The sequence below is a fragment of the Podarcis erhardii genome, assembly GCF_964252035.2.
Source record: "Podarcis erhardii genome assembly, chromosome: 3".
In the NCBI taxonomy this organism is placed as follows: domain Eukaryota; kingdom Metazoa; phylum Chordata; class Lepidosauria; order Squamata; family Lacertidae; genus Podarcis; species Podarcis erhardii.
The window spans coordinates 97,664,913-97,689,132 of record NC_138507.1 but is presented as its reverse complement, the minus strand read 5'-3'; the positions used below and the strand labels follow the sequence as shown (position 1 = coordinate 97,689,132).

Sequence of the window (24,220 nt, the reverse complement as noted above, 5' to 3'; positions counted from 1 at the left end):
TTGTTTCCCTCCAACACGTTCAGTGAAAGTTATTGCAAAGTATCCATTCAGCTTTTCTTCATTTGGAGCTCTCTTTTTTTTACACACATTTGTTCTGTAGGAGTTTTCCTGTGAAACGCCCTGAGACCTCCAGGTTTGGACGCTATGTAAATTCAACAAACAAACAATTAAATAGGCGCTCCATATATTCTCTGGAATGATGTCCCGCCTCTGTGGTGATACTGGTTTGCTTGTTCATTTGCTTGTCTAGCATGGCCTTCTCCAAGCTACCACATGCTTCAGACTGCGGTTCACATCAGCCCAAGCCTTTATGGCCAGTGGGTTGATGGGAGTTGTAGTCTAGCAACATCTGGATGGGCACAGGTTGTGGAAGGCTACTGGCAAAGGGCTGGGTGCAACAAAGAGCTGTAAGACTCATCACCACATGACAATCCCTGCCAATCAAGACTAGACATTGATGGGCTGGCTTAGTATAAGGCATATGGAGAAGCACCATCACAGCTCAGTGCTAAAGCATCTACTGTACCTTGCATGCAGAAGGTCCCAAGTTCAATCTCTGGTATCTCCAGTTAGAAAATAACCCTGCCTGAAAACCTAGAGAACCACTACCAGTTTGTGTAGACCAATGTTCTTCAGCCCTAGGTCCCTGCCCTGATGTTGTTAGACAACATCATCCCATCATCCATGACCATGGACTAGATTGGCTAGGGATTGTGGGAGTTGTAGTCCATCAATACCTGAGGACCCAAGGTTGAAGATCACTGGTGTAGACAACATTGAACTAGATAGACCAATGATCCAGCTGGGTATTAGGCAGCTTCCTGGAACTGGGATGGGGAATCTGTGACCTCCATATGTTCGACTCCAACTCCCACCAGCCGCAGCCAGAATAGCCAGTAGTTAGGGGTCATGGGAGTTGTAGTACATCCACATTTGGAGACCACAGCTTCTTCATCCCTGCCATAGTAAGTTCCCTTGCCTTTCTATGCCACCCTTGACTCCATTTCTTTTTTTATGAGGGCACTTAAGTTCTCTTTTCTAATCTGTAGCACAACTCTGAAGGGGAAAATGTCTGTTGTTTTTGAATACTTAACCAAACCTACAGAAAAATATTTGACTTTATTTATCAAATATTTGTTATCTTTCCATAACATTTGGCAAATACCTCCCACCTTCCCCAAACTCCCAGCCCTCCATAATCAGATTTGGACAATAACAAGAGCTGTCGTTTTCAAGGGACGGATTCCTAGAACTATACAGCCTCTGATTGTAGACCCCTACAAACACCAGCATCAAATAGTTAGCATATTTAGTGTTTATATGACTAAAGAGTCAAACACAGCGGTGTGTTGTCGAACTATTTTTCCCTAGAAAAGATGGACATTTTTTTCAATCCTGAATATTGAAGGCCCCCCCCCTCCCCGTCTCTCTTTGCATATCACGCCTTCAGTATTATGAGTCAATATGCCATTTGCAAATGACACTCAGTGTTTGGGTCCAAATTCCACCCTCTAGCGCATGCAAGCGACTCCCACTGACTTCAGCAGCAGCTGATCACATGTCTGCCTCATGGCAAAACCTGGCTCCTAGATCACTGCTGTGTCATCTGCTACAACGGGCGAGAAAGCTTTCGGCGCTTTGTTACAGGAGGAGACGTTTAAGGTCTTCTGTATAAAGTGTGAAGAAGGTGGATGAACTCCTTTAAGAGCAGCTGGGAGCAAAGGGTTTTGTTAGCTGAATCTGAAATTACAGATAGTCAGTGGTCCACGTCTTCAGGAAAGTTGTTTGAGTGGGTTATGCCCCAAAATGCATAGAGAAATGCTTGAGCTGAACATAAAAAGTTGGCTTAATCAGGTCAAAACTATTCATCTCGCTCACTGACCAGATGACACACCGGCCTGGCAATTGTTTATGCCCCCATCAACCATGCAAGATCTCACCAATTTTGACTAAAGGTAATAAATCTAGATTAGACCCTGATCTAGGGTGGACACAGAGAGGTTTAACCACCCTAATGAGGATGCAAGTTGTCCCCTCCCAGATGTATCATCTGCTGAGCAGGGAGGGACAGTACAGTGGTACCTCGGGTTAAGTACTTAATTCGTTCAGGAGGTCCGTTCTTAACCTGAAACTGTTCTTCACCTGAAGCACCACTTTAGCTAATGGGGCCTCCCGCTGCTGCTGCCCAATTTCTGTTCTCATCCTGAAGCAAAGTTCTTAACTCGAGGTACCAGTGTAATCCCCTTCCTCAGCTCTTTTGCACAGACTATCATCAGAGGAGGGGCGGAGGGAGGGAAGCTATGTGCCTTTGGCCACTCCCACTGCTGGTATGTGCAGTCCCAGGTCTTCAGAAGCTCTGCTGACAAGAGTTGCATTGTAAGTGGCCACTCGCATGGGATGGGCATGACAAAGTGGGCTTGAATCTGCATTAAACAATACCGTAAGAGTTTCCTGTCCATGCAACTCGACAGTGCTACAGCCTCTTGGCTGCATAGATTCAACTTGCAAAACAAATGAATGAAAAGGAGATGATTTAGAGGAAGTTGCCTTCATGACAAGGGCACTTTTCTCCAACCCACAGTTGCAGAAGATGCTGGAAGCTGCCTGTCCGTGTGCAAAATGATTTCCAATACACCAGATAGACTGGGTTGTCATTTAGAAACCGAATAGGTCAGAAAGAACCTGGGTCCGTGGTCACAACACAGACACACACCAAAAGCATAAGGGTGTGTTTTTATCTGAACACTCATGTTGAAGGAGGGCTATAATGTCTGAGTGCAAGAAAATGTTATGGGAGCACAACAAACAAAGCAACTTCTCAACCAGGCCATTGGAAGGGAGCTTGACTAGGTGCTCCTTTTAAAACAGCTAAACATCATTATTAGATACCCTTATTTCTTTGCTGGGCTTTCAGAATTAGCTGGGACTAGAACAACAATAACAAAATTTATTTATACATACATACATACATACCCATCTTTGTTGCCCTAGCCATTCTGGGCAGCTTCCAACATAATATATAAAGAAACAATCACAACAGAACATCACACATTAAAAGAATCCCGATACAGGGCTGCCTTCAGACGTCTATGGAAGGTCGTATAATTATTTATCTCTCTGCCATTTGATGGGAGGGCGTTCCACAGGACAAATAATAATAAAATATTAATTGAGTCTGCTGGAATTAAGAAGCAACGTTATTTTCAGCACGTGCTAAATTCTCAGAGAAAACAAGAAGAAACACATCAATATTTGGGCAAAAAGCCCCTGCAGATCTTCAATAGCTGTGTATTATTGCTCTTTGTATTTTTATTTTTTTTTACTCTTTCCATTGCCTTCCTCTGCTAATTATATCTTATAAATCCAGCACCCACTAAACCCAGATGTTCATATTTTAATACCTACATTCTGTGGTTCAACTTTGCAAAGCTAGCTAACACATGTTTTAAAAGTTATTACTATTGTACTATATATAACAGCCTTGCCTAAGAGAATAGAGGCCTGCCGCATTTAGAAAATGCAGGTGCTATGTAAGCTCCCTTTTGAAAGCAAGAACTTAGCTCAGTTTCCTTTGAAGACCCAGAGACTTGAAACTGAAAACTTTTATTAATGCCATTGTCTCCTTGTATCAGCAGGTTCCAGAGAGATTCCTGGAAGTGGCTCAGATCACATTACGAGAGTTTTTCAATGCCATTATCGCAGGCAAAGATGTTGATCCTTCCTGGAAGAAGGCCATATACAAGGTCATCTGTAAGCTGGACAGTGAAGTTCCTGAGATTTTCAAATCCCCAAACTGCCTCCAAGAGCTTCTCCATGAGTAGAGATTTCAACCACTATTTATGAATGTATAAAAAATTAGCAGACCCCATTTTTGATGCCCATGTTGTGCATGTGAGTGTGTGTGTGTGTGTACGTGTGTCTATATTAATTTCATATATATATATATATATATATATATATATATATATATATATGGAATCAAATAAGAATCCACCATGATTATTTTTATTTGATAAGTAACAAGTTGATAATTATTTTAACTCCAAGTTTTGTTTTACTTTTGCCCATGATTTTTAATATTTGGAAGGGGAAACATTTGGGTTACTTTTCTTTTTCAGGGAGAAGAATGTTTTGAAGTGTGTGCAAGCCTGTTTTAGTAAGTTTAGGGCATTACATTTTGCTACAAAGTGGCATTTTGTCTTAGAAAGACAAATGTCGCAATCCTACAGTGATGTTTTCTTCGTTTGTACGAAGCTCGCAATTCTAGAGAGGCATTTTACAAGCATAGAGCTTTCTAAATTTTAGCTCAACTGTTCATTGAAGGCGGCAGATTTTTTGTGTTATAGTTTAGAAGACATATAAACAACCCTTTTAGTTACTTAAACGTCAAAGGCAGTATCGATCCACACCAGTCTTCAAGCTTTTCTCTTACAAGAACAACATATGCCCCCCCAAATCATTTTGCCCCGTTTTCCAGTGCCCCTAGATGCTGCTGCAGCCATGTGCATCTTCTGCCATATACCCTACTGCAATGTTCTTCAACCTTCTGTCCCCAGATAGCGTAAGGTCATAAAACCATAGAATTGGAAGGGACAACATTCATCATTGGACAACAGTTCTCATCAGCCACAGCCATTAGCCAATGGTTAGGGAAGATGGGAGTTGTAGTCCAACAACATCTGGAGACTCAAGATGGAAGAAAACTTCTCTACTGCAGTGATTTCCCCATCTTGTCCATCCCTTCAGTAAGGTAGGGAATGGAAAGGAAGAGTTTCTGTGAACCCACTGCAGGCCTGAAAAGGCTCTATTTTGGATTGGACCAAGATTCCAGCAAGGTTCGGGTCCAAACAGATTAGGGAGATGGAGTTAGAACCCCAAATTCCAGTGCCAAGAGTTTTGCTCACTTTTGGGCTTTGCACTCACCACTGTTCACCTAAATCTTGCCACCACCACCACCACCCAACTGCATTTCAAACAAAGCAATACTGCACAAAACATAAAGTAAATTAAGGCAAGGGGTTTTGGTATTATCGAAGAGGCTATACACAGCATTCTAGGAGTGATTTTAAGTGTCGTAATAATACGGTCAGCTTATAAAAGCAGTAGTATTTCACTCTCCGTAGAGCAAAAAACAAAAACAAACTCTTGCATGGCTCTCAACCATAGCTGAACATTTTTAAGTCCCATTATTTCACCAGTAAATATTGTGGTAACTCTCTCCTGTGGGAATCGGTGTGCCTTTAAGGTTACAATCCTATGCACACATACTCGGGGAGGTATGTGCCATGGAACCTAGAACTTACTTCTGAATAGTTGTTGTTAGGATTAATCCGCTTTATTAAGGTGTCCTTTCCCTTTACCACACTGAACGGTCAGGTTTCCCCCCACATCCTGGGAGCCATCTTTATCAAAATACTTTCCGCTGTCCCAACCAGACACTCGAGTGGTGTATATATTTGATATTTCACATTTTTACCTGAAAAGCAATGTTTGAAATTACCCTTTCATCTGAGAAACACTGTAACATACCTTTGCTTTATTCTAAAAATTAATTGCTGAAGAAGCAAAAAAAAGAAAAAAGAAAAATGTAAAGCAAAGCAAAACAAAAAGATACGTTGGATCAAAGTACAAGAAAGCTTGTATTTTTCTGGCTGGGGTTGATGGGAGCTGACATGTGGAGGGCACCAGATCAGAGAAAGCTGGCACAGAGACATTTAAGACATTTTTTGTTTAAAGGAATAAACACAGCACAATACACAGAGAGAACACAACTCTAGCAAAAATGGGCTATTCCAACTTTCATTGAACCCAGCGGGAACTTAAGTGGTAAACGGTGCTTTCTCACTTCCTTGGAGTTGAACAGACTTCAGTGCCTCTGGGTTTGTTGCCTATAAATCATGGAGAAACTTTCTCCCTGTCTTTGGGGCTAGGGAAGCAGAAGCTAGCCACTTTTATTATTTCCTCAATCGTAAGTGATTCATTAACACGGAAGTAAACCTGATCAAACCACTTCTCTTCTACAACAAAAGTAAGCGGCATAAAATAAAAAAAGAGCGTAGTGCTTACCAGAATGGGGCTTACCAGTGCTTTTCTGTCACTTCTCATCAAGAGAACTTTCCCCTTTTTACCACCACCTTGCGTTGAAGAGCCACATGCATCAATGTGAGTCCCGGCTGCAGACAAATATGATTTCACCAAGGCCAAACGAGACATGATTCTTCCTTGTAACACCCAATGGAAATGGCCACCATATGCATATTCCTGCCCCTCTGTAATATCTACTATACATCACTATATGCAGCCCATAATGTTCTATGCTTGTCCACCTGCATGGGGCAGGAAGATACCACAATAGCCAATTGCTTTATGTTGTTGCTGTGAGGAGATAGACACATGGCAGCTGTATTCGGCGCCGAGTGGATAAAACAATATGGGTCTGAATATAAGCCGTTCCCAAATCTAGCCACTCCCTATATGGATTTATTAAATCAAGGTATCTCTAGCTATAAGAGCACAATCATAGACTGTATTCAGGTTTATACAAGCCAGATTTTGGGGAGGGGCAGGAGAGCGTGGCCTATATTCAGACCACTGCAGCACTTAGCGGATCTAGTTGGCCCTGATTTTTGACATTTACTGAAACAGAATTCATATTTTAAAGCAGCCACAGATGGAATTTCTCCACAAGGTGACCAAAATAAGTTTACCTTAGAGTGGAAAATTAGTAATAGGAGTTGAATGAATACAACTGCAGTGAATTGATACAATAACCAGCTTTTTTCTTAAAAGCTCGCTGTTAGTTTTAAATGCTTTCTTCAGTGGTCTCCTTTTTACTTTGGGCATTTTTGCAAAGGTGTAGTGTCTAGTAATGTTTTCTTATATTCTATGGCACTATGTATTTGTCGTTTCTCTGTTGTCTTTTGTACAGATGCAGTAAGAATTTATTGTTATCTGGGCTAGCAGTTTTCCTTATCCACCCCTTACTGGCAATTTGATACAGATTTGATACCAGTTAGCCAAGGTATCTTTTTTTATAGCTTAGCAATTTAATTTTTTTTAAAGGACCCTACCTTTTACTCCATTTCTTGAACTTCATTTTTTTCTTATTAAACCATTGTCTTTTGAGTTTGAAGAGTGAAAGTTTACCCCATGCAACATTATATATATTTTGAAAAAGCTGACCTAGTCATTGCGAAGATGCTTCATTTACAAATACTGCTTGAAGAGACAGAAATGGATGAAAGTAGTAGTCAGTGAAAGCCTTAAAAACCTGCTGATTAAAAACAAGCAAACTAGGACACCAGGACCACAATCTAGCGACCCTCTTCCACATGCAATAACAGAATTTATCCATGCTGAGTACCCATTTTCTTGGTGCAAGACTTATGCACAATAATACAAGCAAATACATTCAGGCAACATACACTACAAGCAAAGCCCAATGGGTCTTTTCATATGTAACATCCCTGGCCCAGTAAACCATGGTTTTTTTAAACTAGGAACATGGCTCTCCCCTTGCATGTCATCCTTAGCATTTCAATCCTGGTTTGTTTAAAATCTACTTCCCAATCGTATCCAAACTTGGGAGCTGTGATACCAGTTTATTAACCAGGATCTTAAACTGCAGTTTGATCCACATTCAAGAACCTGGCTAGTAACCTGACATCAAACCACAGTTCCCTGTTTCGGACATGAGCCATAGTTTATACAGACCAGGATATAAGTGCCAAGCAGATGCACAAAGTGAGGAAGCAAGGGCAGAGCTTTCTGGCTTGGCACTTGTTCCTATCTTCATAAACTATGGTCTATTGAATGTCTGAACTGCGCCTAATTGTACATAAGCTTCTTTTTTCACTTGCCACTCTGTGGGTTGCAGCCCCTGCTGTTATTTTCAGATGTGATTTGTGTCTATGCAGTGTAGGTGATTTAGCCAATACCATGGGATAAAGGACCACCATTTAGTTGTAGTATGCTTTGCGCTCAAAGCAAGCCATGCTGCTTCCAGACTTCCTCTAAAGTACTTAGTACAGTTTTGCTTTTTGCATCCGTAAAGTTGACAGCATAATTGCCACTCTTTTAATTTGTGCATGATGGCCAGACCATTAGGACATTTGTATATGTCGGATTTTGCTGACGATCTCCTGCAACCCCACGTTCAGGAGGTTTGTTCCTGTTCCAAGCACTGCTGGCCTAGATGTGCTTAGTGACATTGGAGGCAGAGCTATTGCCATGCCCAAATAATGACTGCAGCTCTAGATTTCTGCACTAGCAAGTACCTCTTGCTTGAAGTACTTACTGCTGCGTTTTCTGCCCTGCTGTGCCATCGCTGCTCAGAACATCTCAATATGCTTCTTCATTGAGTATTGGGACTATTCCATTTCTGATTTAGGACACATTTCTGCTGAAGCTTTCTGGAAATGTAGAGGAGGCCTTCAAGAGCTATCCCCCCCCCTTATGCTATCACAAGAACAATTTACCATTGGGCTGTGCATATACTTAACTTTATTAATTGGGGAGGGGGCCCATTTTTGTAGCGATTGCTTACATACAGAGTCTGCTGTTTCATTGGCCAGTTTCACATATAATCCTAAGCTAAACCATGGCTAAGCATGAACGTGCAAGTGAGGAAAAATCATAGTCTCTTCACGCCTCTCCTGGTCCTGCTACTGTCATGTTATGACATGGTTTAGTTTTGTGTTATGTCTGAACTCAGGCTAATGGTTTGTCTTGCTCCAGACAAACCACAAGCTGTAGCCATGGTTTTTTCTTGGCTTACGGAGGGAGACTCAGCTTTAGACATAATGTTGAACCAAACCATGTTTTACTTTTGGGTAGTGCAGGATTGAAGCAGCCACACTTTACATCTGAGTATTGACACAATGGTTCACTTTTGCTAAGCTATGTTTTGCCTTTGCATTATGTATGAACTCAGCCACCTAGAAACATAAAAAACCCACAACTACCATACTAAAGCCATACTTCACATATAATATATATAAGAAGCACTTCTAGAAATATTTTCCTTATACGTGTTTTTGTTTTCGCTGTTAATTGTTAGCATTACTGGTTTTGTGCGATTATCACTACTATAATTATTATTGACTGAAAATGTGATTATTTGAATTTGGTTGAACACTACAGCTTGGGGCATTATTTTATTTATTTATTTATTTATACATAGCATACATCAAATCACTAGTGAATGATACACAAGAATGCTAAGGAAGGAAAAACAGGCAAGTCTTGATCTGATACATTGACATATACAATTCAACTAGATTTATGGTGACTTCATTGCATTATATAGCCATATTGCCTTTGTGCCTTCCAAGGCACATAAAATAAAATAGAAAGCATCAATCTTTGCTGTACTTCAAGTAGTCTTCATCATCATTGCTCTTTAGTATTCCATATATATATATATATATGGAATATATATATATAATCTGACCCTGATCCTACAGATGTCCATTGCCATGGAAGTCTTTTGTGCAGAAGGGGTTTCCCCCTACTGTGCTGCCCATTATAATCCCATTATGAAGAAGGCAAGAATGCAGTTGAGGCAGCTGCCTCTGCCATGCCCCAAATAATGGTTTTGTATAAACCATGGTATATGGTATAGCAGTACTGGCTGGAATATATTCCTGGGGAGCAGACCTGAGTGAAGACCATCGCTCACCCCAAAGTCAATTAAGCTAAGCTTACCAGACGTCCCCGTTTCCCGGGGACAGTCCCCGGATTTACAAATCAGTCCCCTGACAAAATCCATCTATTTAGTAAGAAGTTGAAAAGTGTCACCGGATTCATTGAAAAAAATCTGGTAACCTTAGGTTATGCCCAACCATGCCCAGCCAACCAACCAACATACCACCAATAAAAACTGGGAGAATTCAGTTCCCAGTTGCAGTAGAGCCATTGCCTTCACAACCTCTGCAAAACCGACATGAGCTTGTAGTGCAGATGTGCTTTTACCATTACGATGTGTCTTTTGCGGCAGCTTTGCCTAGTGGTAGCAGTTGCTGCTGTCGTATTGCCATAGCTGTCAACTTTTTCCTTTTTTTAAGGGAAATTCCCTTATTCCGAATAGGATTCCTCACAAGAAAAGGGAAAAGTTGACAGCTATGCGTATTGCTGACCCTGCGCTGCTGAGCCTGGGATGTCAGCAAACTACCGCAGGCGTGGCATGGAGCAGGGCCCGCAATAATCACACCCCCCTCTCTCACACAGACACACAGACACACCAGCTGCCCTGCCATTTCTGAGCAAAACTGCATCCGATTGGGTCATCAGGCTGCTTTTGTTGTGGTAAAGAAAGGTTTACATGGGGAAAGGAGTTCAAAAATAGCTGAGATCCAAACACTGGCCCTTCCACCTCCCCGATCTGTGTAGACAAAGGTGAGGTTATAGTGAGTGCCTAGACCTTACATTCACCAGCAGAAGGATTAGGGAACAACAACACGACAAAAATCCTTCAAATCACCACTTTTTCCTCCCCTTCACAAGTACAACTGTTCTTGTGCCTTCTGTGGCTTAACAATTTTCATCTTTTTGAACCTTTTCCTGCCCCTTTCCTCACAGCCGCAATAAGCTAGGTTCTTTTCTCCCACCCTCTCCCACCCCGTTTTTTCAGCTGTTTGACATGATGTTGATAGCTATGCATATTTTGTGTCTTTTTAAAGAAAAAAAATTAAAAAGCAGGAGACTAAGTTTTTGAAGAAGAGAATTTTTAGAACAGTTTGATAATGCAAATTATTTTTTTCTCAGTCCTTTGGGCGGCATTCAATTTTGGAAAAAAACAACAAAATCTTGTAGAAAGCCAACTTTTTTGTAATAGTGGTGCAGATCTTGTGTTTTCTTAGCCTAATAAAAAGTAGTATAGAAGCAATATTTCATACGTAATATATATATGTGTATACATATACATACATATATACCCACATATACATACGATAATATATATATAGATATATATATATGTATATAAGCTTATACACACACAATATGCGTGTGAAGTGAAAAGCTTACCTTTTTCCAATGTAGATTAAGAACCTATTTTAGACATTTGTTATGTTTTGTGAGAAGAATGTTCTATTTGAAACTATGAAACATTTAATTCTTACTGTATCTCTGGTTGTGTAATGGGAGCGCTTCACATTAAATGGTTTTTAAAAAGTGAAAGATATTAGAATGTAGTAATTATTTAATGAAGTGTTCGCCCATATAATCCTGAGGTTTGCTTTTGTGCCTCTGAGTATTATTTAATTTAAAGTGTTTTAAGTTTGCAGAATCATTGTTACTGTACCAGGTATGTGGGTGAACATCTATAGCTGAGGGGAACTTTTATAAAGCAATGTATATATTCAGCTTGATGGCTTTTCTCAAATAAAAGGCACATGATTTTAATAACTACACTCTGAGAACATCTGTTAAATTTATAAGAAACGCTGCAGTAACTGTATAGATAGTTGAAAGCATTCTTTAAAACCCAGCTCAATACTTTTTAAAAGAGCGCTCTCTCTCTCTCTCTCTCTCTCTCTCTCATCATGTGTCCAGGACATGAGTGATTCAGTTTCTGTAAAATTACTCAATTCCGCCCCCCCTTCCCATGTGCACAAAATAATTTATTGGCAAAGGGTTCCCTCCCTCCAGGTTAATAGTAACTAAGAAATAAAAGATTTTGTGGCTTTAAATATAGGACTTTCACCAGCAGAACAGAAAGATATAAATATATATAAATATATATAAATAAATAAATATAAATATATATAAGAAGTGGTTTGCAAACCCCCTCAAATGAACACTGTACATGAAAATGAATCAAAAATTAAAAAAAATAAATCCTCCTCTATTTGTCATGTGTATTATATAGTAATTATTGATGTTCTAGTGCAAAGACTTCTTTTGGGTATCTCTTCTGTGTTTTGACATTTTTTGATAAGCATTGTTTTCAAAAAGCTCCCCTTTCAAGAATGTAACTGATTTATATGAGTAAGCAGTTACTGTATTGCACTTAAATGTTCTGTTGAAGGAAATGCAATTTTTGTTTTTCTGTGGAACTGTTGGTTGTAAAAAAAAAAAACACAAAACAAAAAAAACCATTGAAAATGCTCATATTTTCAGCTGGGATTTAAAAAAAAGCTGGTGTTTAACTTTTGTGTCTTCTTAGGAATAGGTCTGTTTCGAAGTAGGAAAGGTGGTGATTTCAGGCATTTTTCTTGTTTTCCTTTTGCCATCTGAGACCCTCAGTTTATGTTCTCAGCTGTCATCAGAAATATTAAAAATTGTACAAGATATATACAGTCAAATCTGGATGAGACTGAACCTTGAATTCTAGCCCGCGTATGTATGGCCTGGACTTTCACAAGGCATTAATAACAGTATAACACTGTAGGTCAGACTTTCTTCAGCCTGGTGTCCTTCAGGTACGGATGGACTTCAGTTCCCATCAGCCCCGCCAATGGCTAGGAATGATGGGATTTGTAATCCAGTTACACTTGGAGGGCACCAAATTGACGTATGCTGCTGTAGGTTTTGACGCACACACAAACACACGTTCGTTTAGTGAGAAGATATTTGGCCATATAGATCTGGACGAAAGACTCAGAGAAATATATTTATTTATCTGGAAGAATCAAAGGTTAAGGCATAAACTTCTCTTGTCCCAGCTACTTCTCATATGTATATAGTTAGGAAAGTGACAAAAACACTGCCTTTATATTATTTAGCAATATGTTGTAAATAGCATTATTAAACTTTTTTTTGTAATAAAGACCCTTTAATTTGAACTTAGTACAATAACTGAATTAATAAAGTCAATTTTTGAATTTTTTTTAAATTTATTTTTTAGCTAGAGGCAATTTCAACTGTGGAATTTTCTTTTTGTTTGTTTGTTGATGTTGTTGTCTATTGTTCTGAAGACTTTGCATAATTTATTGGTTTAATTTATCCTAATTTATTTGATGGTGTACAATTTTGTATTGCCAAGGATGTACTGTAATATTAATTGATGATGTGATAAAACATGAAGACTCCCCTGTCTGTATGGAGGGGAAAAAGGTGTAGTAGACAATTGATTTTGGTGGGCGGGGAATTACAATTCTAGCTTGGCAGCTACTAAATTGAAAAGAAATCAGGAAAAAAATGTTTTTGGGGGGTTGGGGGGGTTGGGGTAGGGAGGGAGGGAATCTTATTTTGTGTGTTTTAAGCTTTTGTATACTCTCCAGACCTTTACCTTTTTGCTTTGTACCACTTAAAGGATACAGTAGTTCAATTGCCTTGTGTGCCTTCCATCTTCTCTGAACTGAATGTATGTGCAGTATATATGCAAGCTTGTGCAAAATAAAATATAAATTACAAGCTCATTGCCATGGTTTATATTTCTTTCTAAAAAAAAAAAGCCTCTCCTCTGGTGTGCCAAAGGCTGAACCACTGATAGCAAGGTATTCTACAGAACACACACAGCACACTTTTTTCTTTTTTCTGTTGGGGAATCAAAATAGTCCCCCAACATGTCGTTGAGAAGCTTCAGAAGCCAGGAGTGTTAGTGGGGATAGGGAAGGGGAAAGTTTGCAACTACAGTGGTACCTCGCAAGATGAAAATAATCCGTTCCGCGAGTCTCTTCGACGTTTTCGTCTTGCGAAGCAAGCCCATAGGGAAATTCGTCTTGCGAAGCGCCTCGAAAAACGGAAAACCCTTTTGTCTAGCGAGTTTTTCGTCTTGCGAGGCATTCGTCTTGCGGGGCACCACTGTATCTTACTTTTAAAAGACATCTGAAGGCAGCCCTGTTCAGGGAAGTTTTTAATGTTTAATGATTTATTGTGTTTCGGTTGGGAGCCGTCCAGAGTGGGCAGGGTATAAATATATTATTATTATTATTATTATTATTATTATTATTATTATTATTCCTGGACTGTGTGAACCTGTCTTGTAGGAGGCTCTGGCTTTCTTCATTCTAACTCTGTCACTACCCATCAGCACTGACTTCATATTCATTATCTCAATAATCCTTATGAACTGTCCCGTATGGTGGGTCAGTGTTACTATTCTCCCTATTGCAGATTTAGGGCTGAGGGCACAGGTTGCAGTCTCAGAGAATAGTCACTTGCCTGAGAAATTAAAATAGTCGATATCATAATACCTTTATACAAATCTGTTGTCCCACCGGTTTTGGATTTGTGAACAATTAATTTTTCGATGTGTTTTGGTGTTGTGTAGTTGTGCCATCGAATAAAGCCGGACGTTGGAAGATCCAAGACAGACAAACTAAAATACTTCTTCATGCAGCACATAGTTAAACTACAGTGGTACCTCATGTTAAGAACTTAATTCGTTCCGGAGGTCCGTTCTTAACCTGAAACTGTTCCTAACCTGAGGTACCACTTTAGCTAATGGGGCCTCCTGCTGCTGCCGCACCACCGGAGCACGATTTCTGTTCTCATCCTGAAGCAAAGTTCTTAACCTGAGGTACTGTCAGAGCCACCCGAGGTCCCAGCTCACAAGAGACCAAAGTCCAGTCCAAGTTATGTACAAAAGGATTTATTGAAGATCATTGTAGCCATTACATCCCAACTCCGTGGCTCCGCATCTGTTACCCTTAGATGTTAGAAGTCCCCTCTGAGTCCGTCCCTCCCCTCCACCAATTTAAGAGGCTTGTACTGCTCCACCTTTTCCTCTCTTTCCTTTTCCGCAGGGTCTTCCTGCCCCCCTGTCTTCCCTCTTTCCGGGACTCCCCAGAGGCTGAGTCTTCTCCCGCCTGCTCCCCCCTCCTTCGTGCTTTGGCACCAGGCTCCTCCTCAGAGCTCTCCTCATTTCCGCGCACCTCTATATTTGAACTTGGCGCGCGTACGTTGCCTCTGACCTTCCTTTCTACAGTTACGCTGCTCTCGGTACTACACTCCTCCCTTTCAGGCAGGACGTCTTGCTCCGAACTCCTCCCCCTTCCTCCTTCCTGTCCTGCTCTTTCTGACACACTGGCAACTCCCCCCCCTCCACTCCTTTCCGACGGGGGAGCTGGTCCCGCTTTGCCACTCCCACTGGGGATTCCCTCTTCGTTCCCCTCTTTCTGACTGCTTCCCTCTCTATTGCCCCTTGGCCTGACCAGGGGGGCTCCCTTCTGGGAATCCTCTGATTCGCTAGACGGACTTTGGGACAACCTCGGCTCGTTGTCGTCCTCTTCCTCCTCGCCCTCGCTCTCTGTCTCCTCTCTCCCTAAAACCCTGACATCCATCCCCCCCTCGAAGCCCCCCCTTCCCCCCTTCCGCTCATCGGGTGCAGGTTGTGGAAGCTGCCGCTCTTCGGAGGCGGACGCAGGATACAGATTCTGCACCTCCATCTCCTCTGTTTGCAGTTCGTTGTACGAGTGTTCGAATTCGGGTTCTTGACCCAAGGTGTTCTCTTCTCCCTCCTCCATTGGTACCTGGTCCGGTGCTGCCTGCCAAGGTCCCGTCAGCCATTTCCTGCGCCAGTCCTCCTCTGGTTGCTCGTCCCACCAATAAGAGGGTTCTGTGTCCACCCCCGAACACGATCCCCTGGGCGAGTTGGAGTCCGGCGACCTTTCTTCGGCTGAAGAAAAGCCGTGGAAAGTGCTGCCTGAACATGTGGGCGTAAAGAGCCAGTCATCAAAGTACTCGGCTGGCATGGGTCTATGAGGGAAAAGGGCATGGAACTCGTCTTTTAAAAGAGGTTCGTCTAAGGCGTAGCCCGGCACCCAACCATTGGTACTGACTGGGGCACCCTCTCTGACTAGAAAATATTCTACTCCCTCTTGCCCCCATCTCGAGTCCAGGATCTCTGTGACCTCGTTGAGTGGTTCGGCCCTAGGCGCCCTCTCCCTCTCCTGTGACTTAGTGTGTTGTTGCGTGACTGTGTCAGACTCCTGAAACCTGTGCGGTGCCTTGTAGGGAGTGAGCACCGATCTATGAAAGACCGGGTGCACTCTGGAACCTTCGGGGAGGGCTAGTCGAAAGGCTACAGGGTTGATTTTAGCCTCCACCTGGTACGGCCCTAACTGCCTGTGCCCCAGCTTCTTCTTGGCCAACGACTTGGCTGGCATCGCTTGGGCCGCTAACCACACCCAGTCCCCCACCTGGATCTCCTCTCCCTCTCTCCTGTTTTTGTCAGCCTGCACCTTATATGCTTGCTTGGCCAGCTCTAAATGTCTCCGCAACTCTTCGTGCACCTCCTGCAGCTCCGCTGCAAACTGGTCAGCTCCTTGCGGCACCCCCTCTCCCGGTGCCACGAACCCCGGGAAGGTTCTGGGATGACGACCGTTGTTCGCGAAAAACGGCGTCACCCCCGTGGACGCGTGCTTCGTGTTGTTATAGGCAAACTCTGCCATCGGCAGGTAGTCCACCCAAACTGCTGGTCGCTGGTTGGCGTAACATCTCAGGTACTGCTGCATGATCGCGTTGACCCTCTCAGCTTGGCCGTTGGTTTGTGGGTGTCTCGCCGACGTAAGGTTGATCTTGACGTTCAGGATACCTAAAAGCTTCTGCCAAAAATTGGAAACAAACTGGCGCCCCCTGTCGGACAGGATGGACTGCGGCAGCCCATGCACCTTGAACACGTGATCGATGAAGAGTTTGGCAGTCTGTTCCGCCGTCGCCACCTTTGCGCATGGAATGAAGTGCGCCATCTTGGTGAACAGGTCCACAACCACCAGTACCGCCGTCTTCCCCCTGGAGCTGGGCAGGTCAGTAACGAAGTCCAGAGCTACCCTCTCCCACGGTTGCTGTGGCGTTTCCAGCGGTTCCAACAGCCCCGCTGGCTTCTGGTGTACTGGCTTGAACCTCTGACAAGTGTCACACCTGGCGACGTAATCCGCTACCTCTCCACGCATCCGGGGCCACCAAAAGTCTCTTGCCACCAGTTCTATTGTCTTCTCCTTACCGAAGTGGCCCGCACTGGGGGCGTCGTGCAACTGCTGCAGAACCTTTGCGCGAAGCTCGTCGCTTGGCACGTAGAGGGCACCTTTGCGAGTTAGCAGCCCGTCGCGTAGTTGGAACTCTTCGCCACTCTGCACACCTCTGCGCAATTCCTCCATCTTGGACTGTGCGAACTGATCCACTTGCAACGCGCGTCGCACCGCGTCCAGATCTACTGTGGCGGCAGCGCACGACCACGCCTGCGGTGCGAAAATGTGCTTGGCTGCTACAGGCGCCGCTTCATCGAGATATTGCGGTTTCCTGGATAGCGCATCGGCTATAACGTTGGAATCTCCTGGGACGTACTCTATCCGAAAGTCGAAATCCGCGAAGAATTCCGCCCAGCGCATGTGCCTCTGGCTTTGGAGCTTCGCCGTGCGCCAATACTCTAGGTTCTTGTGATCCGTGCGGACCTGTACTGTGTGCTTGGCTCCTACGAGGAAGTGTCGCCACGCTTTGAAAGCTGCGTGAATGGCTAACAGCTCCCTGTCCCATATGGTGTAGTTTTGCTCCGCTTTGCTGAGCTTTCTGGAGTAAAAGGCACCGGGTCTCCAGTTGCCATGTGGATCTTCTTGCAGGAGTACGGCTCCAACTGCTCTGTCTGACGCGTCGGTCTCTACTCGCATGGGCTTGCCTGGATTCACGTGCAGCAGCTGCTCCTCGGAGGCGAAAAGGCTTTTAAGCTTCCGAAAAGAGCGCTCTGCCTGTTCCGTCCACACGAACCTCTTCTTCTTGGAACTCAGAGTGTCCGTGATCGCTGCCGTCTCCTTTGCAAAACCTCTGATGAATTTGCGGTAGAAGTTGGCGAAGCCGATGAATCTCTGGACTTCCTTCCGATTGCGGGGGCTCTTCCAGTCCAACACCGCGCGGACCTTGGCGCTGTCCATGGCCAGCCCCTTGTCAGACAGCTTGTAGCCTAGGAAATCCACCTCCGTCACATCAAACTGGCACTTCTCTAACTTGGCGTAGAGCCTGTTCTCCCGTAGTCTTTGCAGGACTTCCTTTACGTCCTTCTCATGGGCCTCCTCCGTTTCCGAAAAGATCAGGATGTCGTCGAGGAAACACACGCATTTCTTGTAGAGAAGTCCCGCTAGCACGTGATGCATAAAGGCTTGGAAGACGTGAGATCCATTTTGGAGACCAAACGGCATAACTCTGTATTCATACGTGCCCAGAGGCGTGAACATGGCCGTCTTCCACTCATCGCCCTCCCGGATGCGTATGAGGTTATACGCTCCACGCAGATCCAACTTGGTGAAGATCTTCCCCTTCCTTACGGTTGCCAGGAGATCATCTATCTTGGGCATGGGGAAGGCCTTGGGCTTGGTCATACTGTTTATGGACCTATAGTCCACAATAAGTCTTTTTTGGGGCGTGTCCTTTTTCTTTACAAAGAAAACAGGACTGCCCCCCACCGCTTTCGATTCCCGGATGAATCCGCGCTGCAAATTGTGCTCTATGAACTCTCTGAGCTCTTGCATCTCGTCCTCAGACATGGAATACAGCTTTGCAGTCGGCAACTGCGCCCCTGGCACCAGGTCGATGGCACAATCATAGGGTCTGTGGGGCGGCAACTGGTCAGCTTCCTTCTCGCAGAAAACCTCCAGGAACCCTTCGTACTTGCTAGGTACTGCCTGCACCATGCCCAGTCGCAGCTGCTGCTCAGCCCCCTCCTCCTGGCACGACTGGATGCAGTTTTGAGCACAGTACGATGAGCAAAAGGTGATCTGGCGTTGGTACCACGCTACAGCAGGACTGTGTCTCTCCAGCCAACTCATGCCCAATACTATAGGCGTGTCAGACAGGTGGGTGACATTGAAGCTAATGACTTCCCGGTGATCTCCAATCCGCATCACCATGGGAGGCGTCTGATGCACCACTTGCCCTCCAAGCAATTTCCTGCCATCCACCGTGACTACGTTCAGAGGTGTTGTGGCTGGCAGAAGCGCTATGCGATGCTGCTTGACAAATTGCATCCCCACGAAATCGGCGTTGCTCCCGGAATCGATCGTGAGGGGCACTTCTATGGGGGTCCCATCTGGCAACTGCAGTGTTGCGGTGAGCTGCACTGCTGGCTTGGGTGGTAAAGGGTCTGTAGGTTGCGAAAATGCTGAGGACTGTTCTACAGATCCGCCTGGCTGAGCCCCAGCATTTGTGCTTCCAGCCAGGCATTGCCGTTTCCCTGAGGCTCCTCTTCTTGGGTCACTTCTGCTGCTACCGTTGCTAAAGCTGCAGTGTGCTTCTGGAGCCTCTGGGGACACTCTTTCGCCATGTGCAGTGCACTGTCGCAGATGTAACACTTCCTGGTCCCTCTAGGAGGCTTCGCCTTTACTGCACCGGAAACCGGGGCTCTGGCTGTTGCTTGAGCCTTAGCACCACCAAGTTCCATCGGCTCCTCCCCCTGCCTGCCCAGCGGCGAGGGATGTGACTGACTGAACTCCCTGGGGATGAAAGAAGACGTCCTCGCTGGTGGACGCACCTGCCGTTCTTCCTCAGTGTGCCAAAGACGCCCCTCGTGCCTTATCCCAATCGATAAAGCCCTCTGCACAAGTTCCTCCAGGGTCTGAGGTCTGTCTCCCCTGGCAAGTTCATCCTTAATGGGACCGCTGAGACCCTCCCAGAACAAATCCCTCACTTTCTCCTCCTCATCTTTAAAGTCATGACGAAGCAAGTGCAATGCATACAAAACGTCTGCTTTGAAACTGGGATAATGCTTCAGGTTCCCATCGAAGTGGGTGACTAGGCTGCCCCCCCTCCTTCCAAGTCCAATTCCCTCTGATCTGGACCCTGGGAACCCTTCCCTGCTTGCACGCTCCCACCTTGTTTGCAGGTCTTGGCAGCGCTTCTCCATTTCGTCATGCTTCCTCTGAGACGCAAGGACTGCAGCTGTGAGTTCGGACACTGTATTCCGCAGCGCTGTCAGCTGATCCTCCGCACTCATGGCCGTTACCGTTTGTGAGCTTTGCAAAAAAAAAATTTTGCGTTCTGTGGAGGGGACTTTCTGTCAGAGCCACCCGAGGTCCCAGCTCACAAGAGACCAAAGTCCAGTCCAAGTTATGTACAAAAGGATTTATTGAAGATCATTGTAGCCATTACATCCCAACTCCGTGGCTCCGCATCTGTTACCCTTAGATGTTAGAAGTCCCCTCTGAGTCCGTCCCTCCCCTCCACCAATTTAAGAGGCTTGTACTGCTCCACCTTTTCCTCTCTTTCCTTTTCCGCAGGGTCTTCCTGCCCCCCTGTCTTCCCTCTTTCCGGGACTCCCCAGAGGCTGAGTCTTCTCCCGCCTGCTCCCCCCTCCTTCGTGCTTTGGCACCAGGCTCCTCCTCAGAGCTCTCCTCATTTCCGCGCGCCTCTATATTTGAACTTGGCGCGCGTACGTTGCCTCTGACCTTCCTTTCTACAGTTACGCTGCTCTCGGTACTACACTCCTCCCTTTCAGGCAGGACGTCTTGCTCCGAACTCCTCCCCCTTCCTCCTTCCTGTCCTGCTCTTTCTGACACACTGGCAACTCCCCCCCCTCCACTCCTTTCCGACGGGGGAGCTGGTCCCGTTTTGCCACTCCCACTGGGGATTCCCTCTTCGTTCCCCTCTTTCTGACTGCTTCCCTCTCTATTGCCCCTTGGCCTGACCAGGGGGGCTCCCTTCTGGGAATCCTCTGATTCGCTAGACGGACTTTGGGACAACCTCGGCTCGTTGTCGTCCTCTTCCTCCTTGCCCTCGCTCTCTGTCTCCTCTCTCCCTAAAACCCTGACAGGTACTATTTCTGGGTTAGTGGAGTCTGTAACCTGAAGCGTATGTAACCTGAGGTACCACTGTATTGAATTTGCTACCTGAAGCTGGTACAGCCATGGATGGATTTAAAAGGGCAAAGTTATCTATCAGTAGCCACCAGCCATTATGACTGTGTAGCACACAGCATGTGTCCAGCATGAGAGGCAATCTCCCTCTCAATAACAGTTGCTGGGATCCTGCTGGTTGGCCACTGTGAGAGCAGGATGCTTTTCTAAATAGGCCTTTGGTCTGATTCAGCCAACCTGTTTTTATTTTGCATATCAAGACATTGCACCACAACACAAGGGAACAACAATTGCTATGCAAATGTTCAGAGTCCCAATCGTAGGGCATATATTCCTGAAATCTCCCCATACTCCTGATTCATGCAGTATAGAGTCCAAAGTGTATGTGGGGGGAAGGGTATTATTTCTGGGTGTAGCGAAGAGAGATATCATCACACACAGAGCTTCCTGTGTATTTTGCCAGTTTCAATTTATTTTTAAGCAACACAGGATTCAGCCCCATAGAGTTGGAATGCTTGTTAAGCAATACAGTCGTACCTCAGAAGTCGAACGGAATCCATTCCGGAAGTCCGTTTGACTTCCAAAACATTCGAAAACCAAAGCACGGCTTCTGATTGGCTGCAGGAAGCACCTGCAGCCAATCGGAAGCCCCATCGGACATTCGGCTTCCAAAAATAGTTTGCAAACCGGAACAGTCACTTCTGAGTTTATGACGTTGGGGAGACAAAACGTTCTGGAACTAAGCTGTTCAACTGTATATTTTTATACTACTGTTCATAGATCTCAACAGTCTTCAAATTTAAAAGGCAACAAAATGTAATGCACACTTCACTAAAAGGTAGAGAGAACACTCCCAAATAACCAGAAAACACAGGAAACAGAAATCACCTTTGGTTTTTGATTTGCAACCATAATAAACAGGGTAAGCTTTTTTAGCTGGGGAGACACCAGGGAGGAGGAGGTGGCATGAACTTCCCTTGGAACAGAATTCTATAGTGTGGGGGCTGAAACAGAGGAGGCCCTGCTCATGGCAGAAACCAGTTTCCTCGTAAGCTGGAGGTGCAGTTGAAACTCATCCTCATCAGAAGATCTCAAATGCTGGGAAGGCTCTTAAGCACTTTCCATAACACTTTAGACTCCTCGAAGCATTTTCCATCTCCCATCTGCCGTGCAGATTACCATTTGGACAGCGTGGCTGCTATACAGCTTGCGTGCGTTGCCATCAGTGCGCAGAACGAGTGCCTGAAAGGGCTGTGGGGAGGAGACCAAGTGGGGACACTGCTAGTCAAATGGCACACTTCAGATTAGACTTTAGCCCAGATACGTATCCAGACGGTTTGCTCCGAACCGTTAAACGCTACTCGAGGATAGCTCCATTTGCGCTGCCTATTAATTTCGGGAAAGGCAAGCTTGTCCTCGGAAAACATTTACGCTGAAAGAGAGAGCCCTTAATAAAGAGCGGCTGCTTAGTCCAATGCAAATGCCCTGTTTTCCTTTGTAATAGGCACACCAGACAGGCAGCTGGGGGAGGCGACAAGGGAGAGCACTTGATGGGGAAAATCTTGTGGCAACACTGGCCAGTTTCATTATGTCCACTGCCAGACTATGAAACAACTCTCGGGGCCTGAAATCCTATTGCCTATTAAAACTGGGCATGACAGCTCTTTTTTATGCTTCACCAACCAGAGATGGAGCCAGATCCTGGGGGAAATAAGGAAAAATATTTATTACAAGTGTTTAACACCTTTTAGTACAAAACAGCCCTAGTCATCGGCAATTTGTGCCAGCACGATATAAAACCAAAGGGAATCTTTCATAAATCGAATAAACGTCTGGAAGAAGAGAGGGGAGACCTGTCCCCCTCCCCAAATCCAAAAACCTACCAGTCCTGAGATATTTGGGTTCCTTCTCTCACTCTCAGATTTATTTAGAATTGCAAATGGTGTTGCCTGCAAGGCTCAGAATAGGTTAAGCAATGCTTGGGAGAGACGTTTTCCTATTTCTGAAGGTAGGCTTCAAAGGTTCTTCAGCAGTTCCGGTCCATTTCTGAACCTAATTTGAAGTGTTGGTTTTGTTTTTTAAAGCCAGGTTGCCTGAAATACCATTTTCTCCCACAACTTGAACTTTAAGATCTTAATTGGAGTCCCTGTGTATCCTGACCAAATGAAGTGAGGCAAGTAACCGTGGAGGAGAGGGACTTTTCAGTACTGGCACCAACTAGTTATGGAACTACCTAGACAGGTTTGCCTGGTGCCATCTTTGTGACCTTTTGGGTGCCTGGTGAAGATCTCGTCATTCACCCAGACTAACTCCTGCAAGCCACCTCTTATACTTTATTTCTTTGATTGGGAGCCTGTACAGATGTCCAAGATGAGTTTGTTTTCCCTGGGGCAGTTCGGTCCTCAGTACTCCAGTTCACAGCCACACGATGGCTTAGCAAGACTACCCAGTGGGGAAATTGTGGTTGCGTTGTTCCTCCCCTGTTCGCTTCCTACCATGCTACCCAGAGCTAAGTCATGGTTTCGCATAGCATGTTGTCCAAACTCAGGATCGTGGTTTGCCTTGCTTCCAGCAAACCAAGGTTTCTTCTTGGTTCATCGCTTGTGGGAGAAACAAACCAGAAGTCTGGGTTTGCATGCAGTGCTAAGCCAAACCATGGCTTAGCCTTAGTAGCGAGGCAGCAGGAGGAATGGGCAGGGGGAGGAAAGCAGTCATAATTTCTGCACTGATGCCCTCAGGCTTGCTCACTCCCTCTAAGCCATGGTTTGACTCTGCGTTACGTGTGGCTAACAGCATCCTGCAGAGCAGCTAAGGACTTTTTTTTTTGTTGCCACACATCACATGATGTACATGTATTTTTAATTATTTGGCACCCATGGCACACAAAGTGTGTGTTGTGCCCTGCAGAGCAAGGAGGAAATAGACCAGGAAGCAAGCAACACAGAAAAAGAGTCTCCCAATCACAAGAGCACGAAGGTCATAATGGCTCATCACAGAGATTAATGGTTCCTCCTACTTCTCCCCCAGCTTCTGCTAGGTGGTTTCAATGTCAAAAGTGTATCTTGAGGGAGATGAGAGGGAATCACGCAAGCAAAGCTTTTCACTGCCATACATGGCCGTGGATGGGCACTGCTTTACCCTCACACTTCTAAGGCCCAAGCTAGATGGGACTTTAAATGCCCAGATTTTCCAACAAAAGCAAATAGCGTCAGCCTGGAAGGGCAGATGATTATCAGGATGATAAGGAAATTCCTTCTCATTCTGTTGAAATGAGGGGGAAATTACCTCTGAAGTTAGTATTTGTTTTTCTTTTGGGGGGAGGGGAATCCTCTAAATAGAAAACAACTACACAAAATAAAAGCTTTGCCAGTTAGGGTTGCCATATTTTGAAGAGCAAAAAAGGGGGCGCATTTGGTGACTTCTATTTTTAACTATGAATCGCTGTGACGACTCTACCCAAGAAAAAGAGGACGTGTCCTGGAAAAAGAGGACATATG

General features: G+C 44.8%; 2 protein-coding genes across 2 annotated transcripts in view; one reads left to right on the top strand and one right to left on the bottom strand.

The window, feature by feature from the left end:
• The window catches only part of PROX1 (prospero homeobox 1), a 74,097-nt gene extending 68,379 nt beyond the window's left edge, over positions 1-5,718 (top strand). The window contains exon 5 of the mRNA XM_081854653.1: positions 3,636-5,718. Coding sequence (XP_081710779.1) covers positions 3,636-3,821 — 186 coding nt within the window. The 3' untranslated portion in view covers positions 3,822-5,718. The remainder of the gene's footprint in view (positions 1-3,635) is intronic.
• PTPN14 (protein tyrosine phosphatase non-receptor type 14) overlaps positions 1-24,220 on the bottom strand; it is a 439,438-nt gene that overhangs the window by 155,405 nt on the left and 259,813 nt on the right. The window lies entirely within an intron of this gene.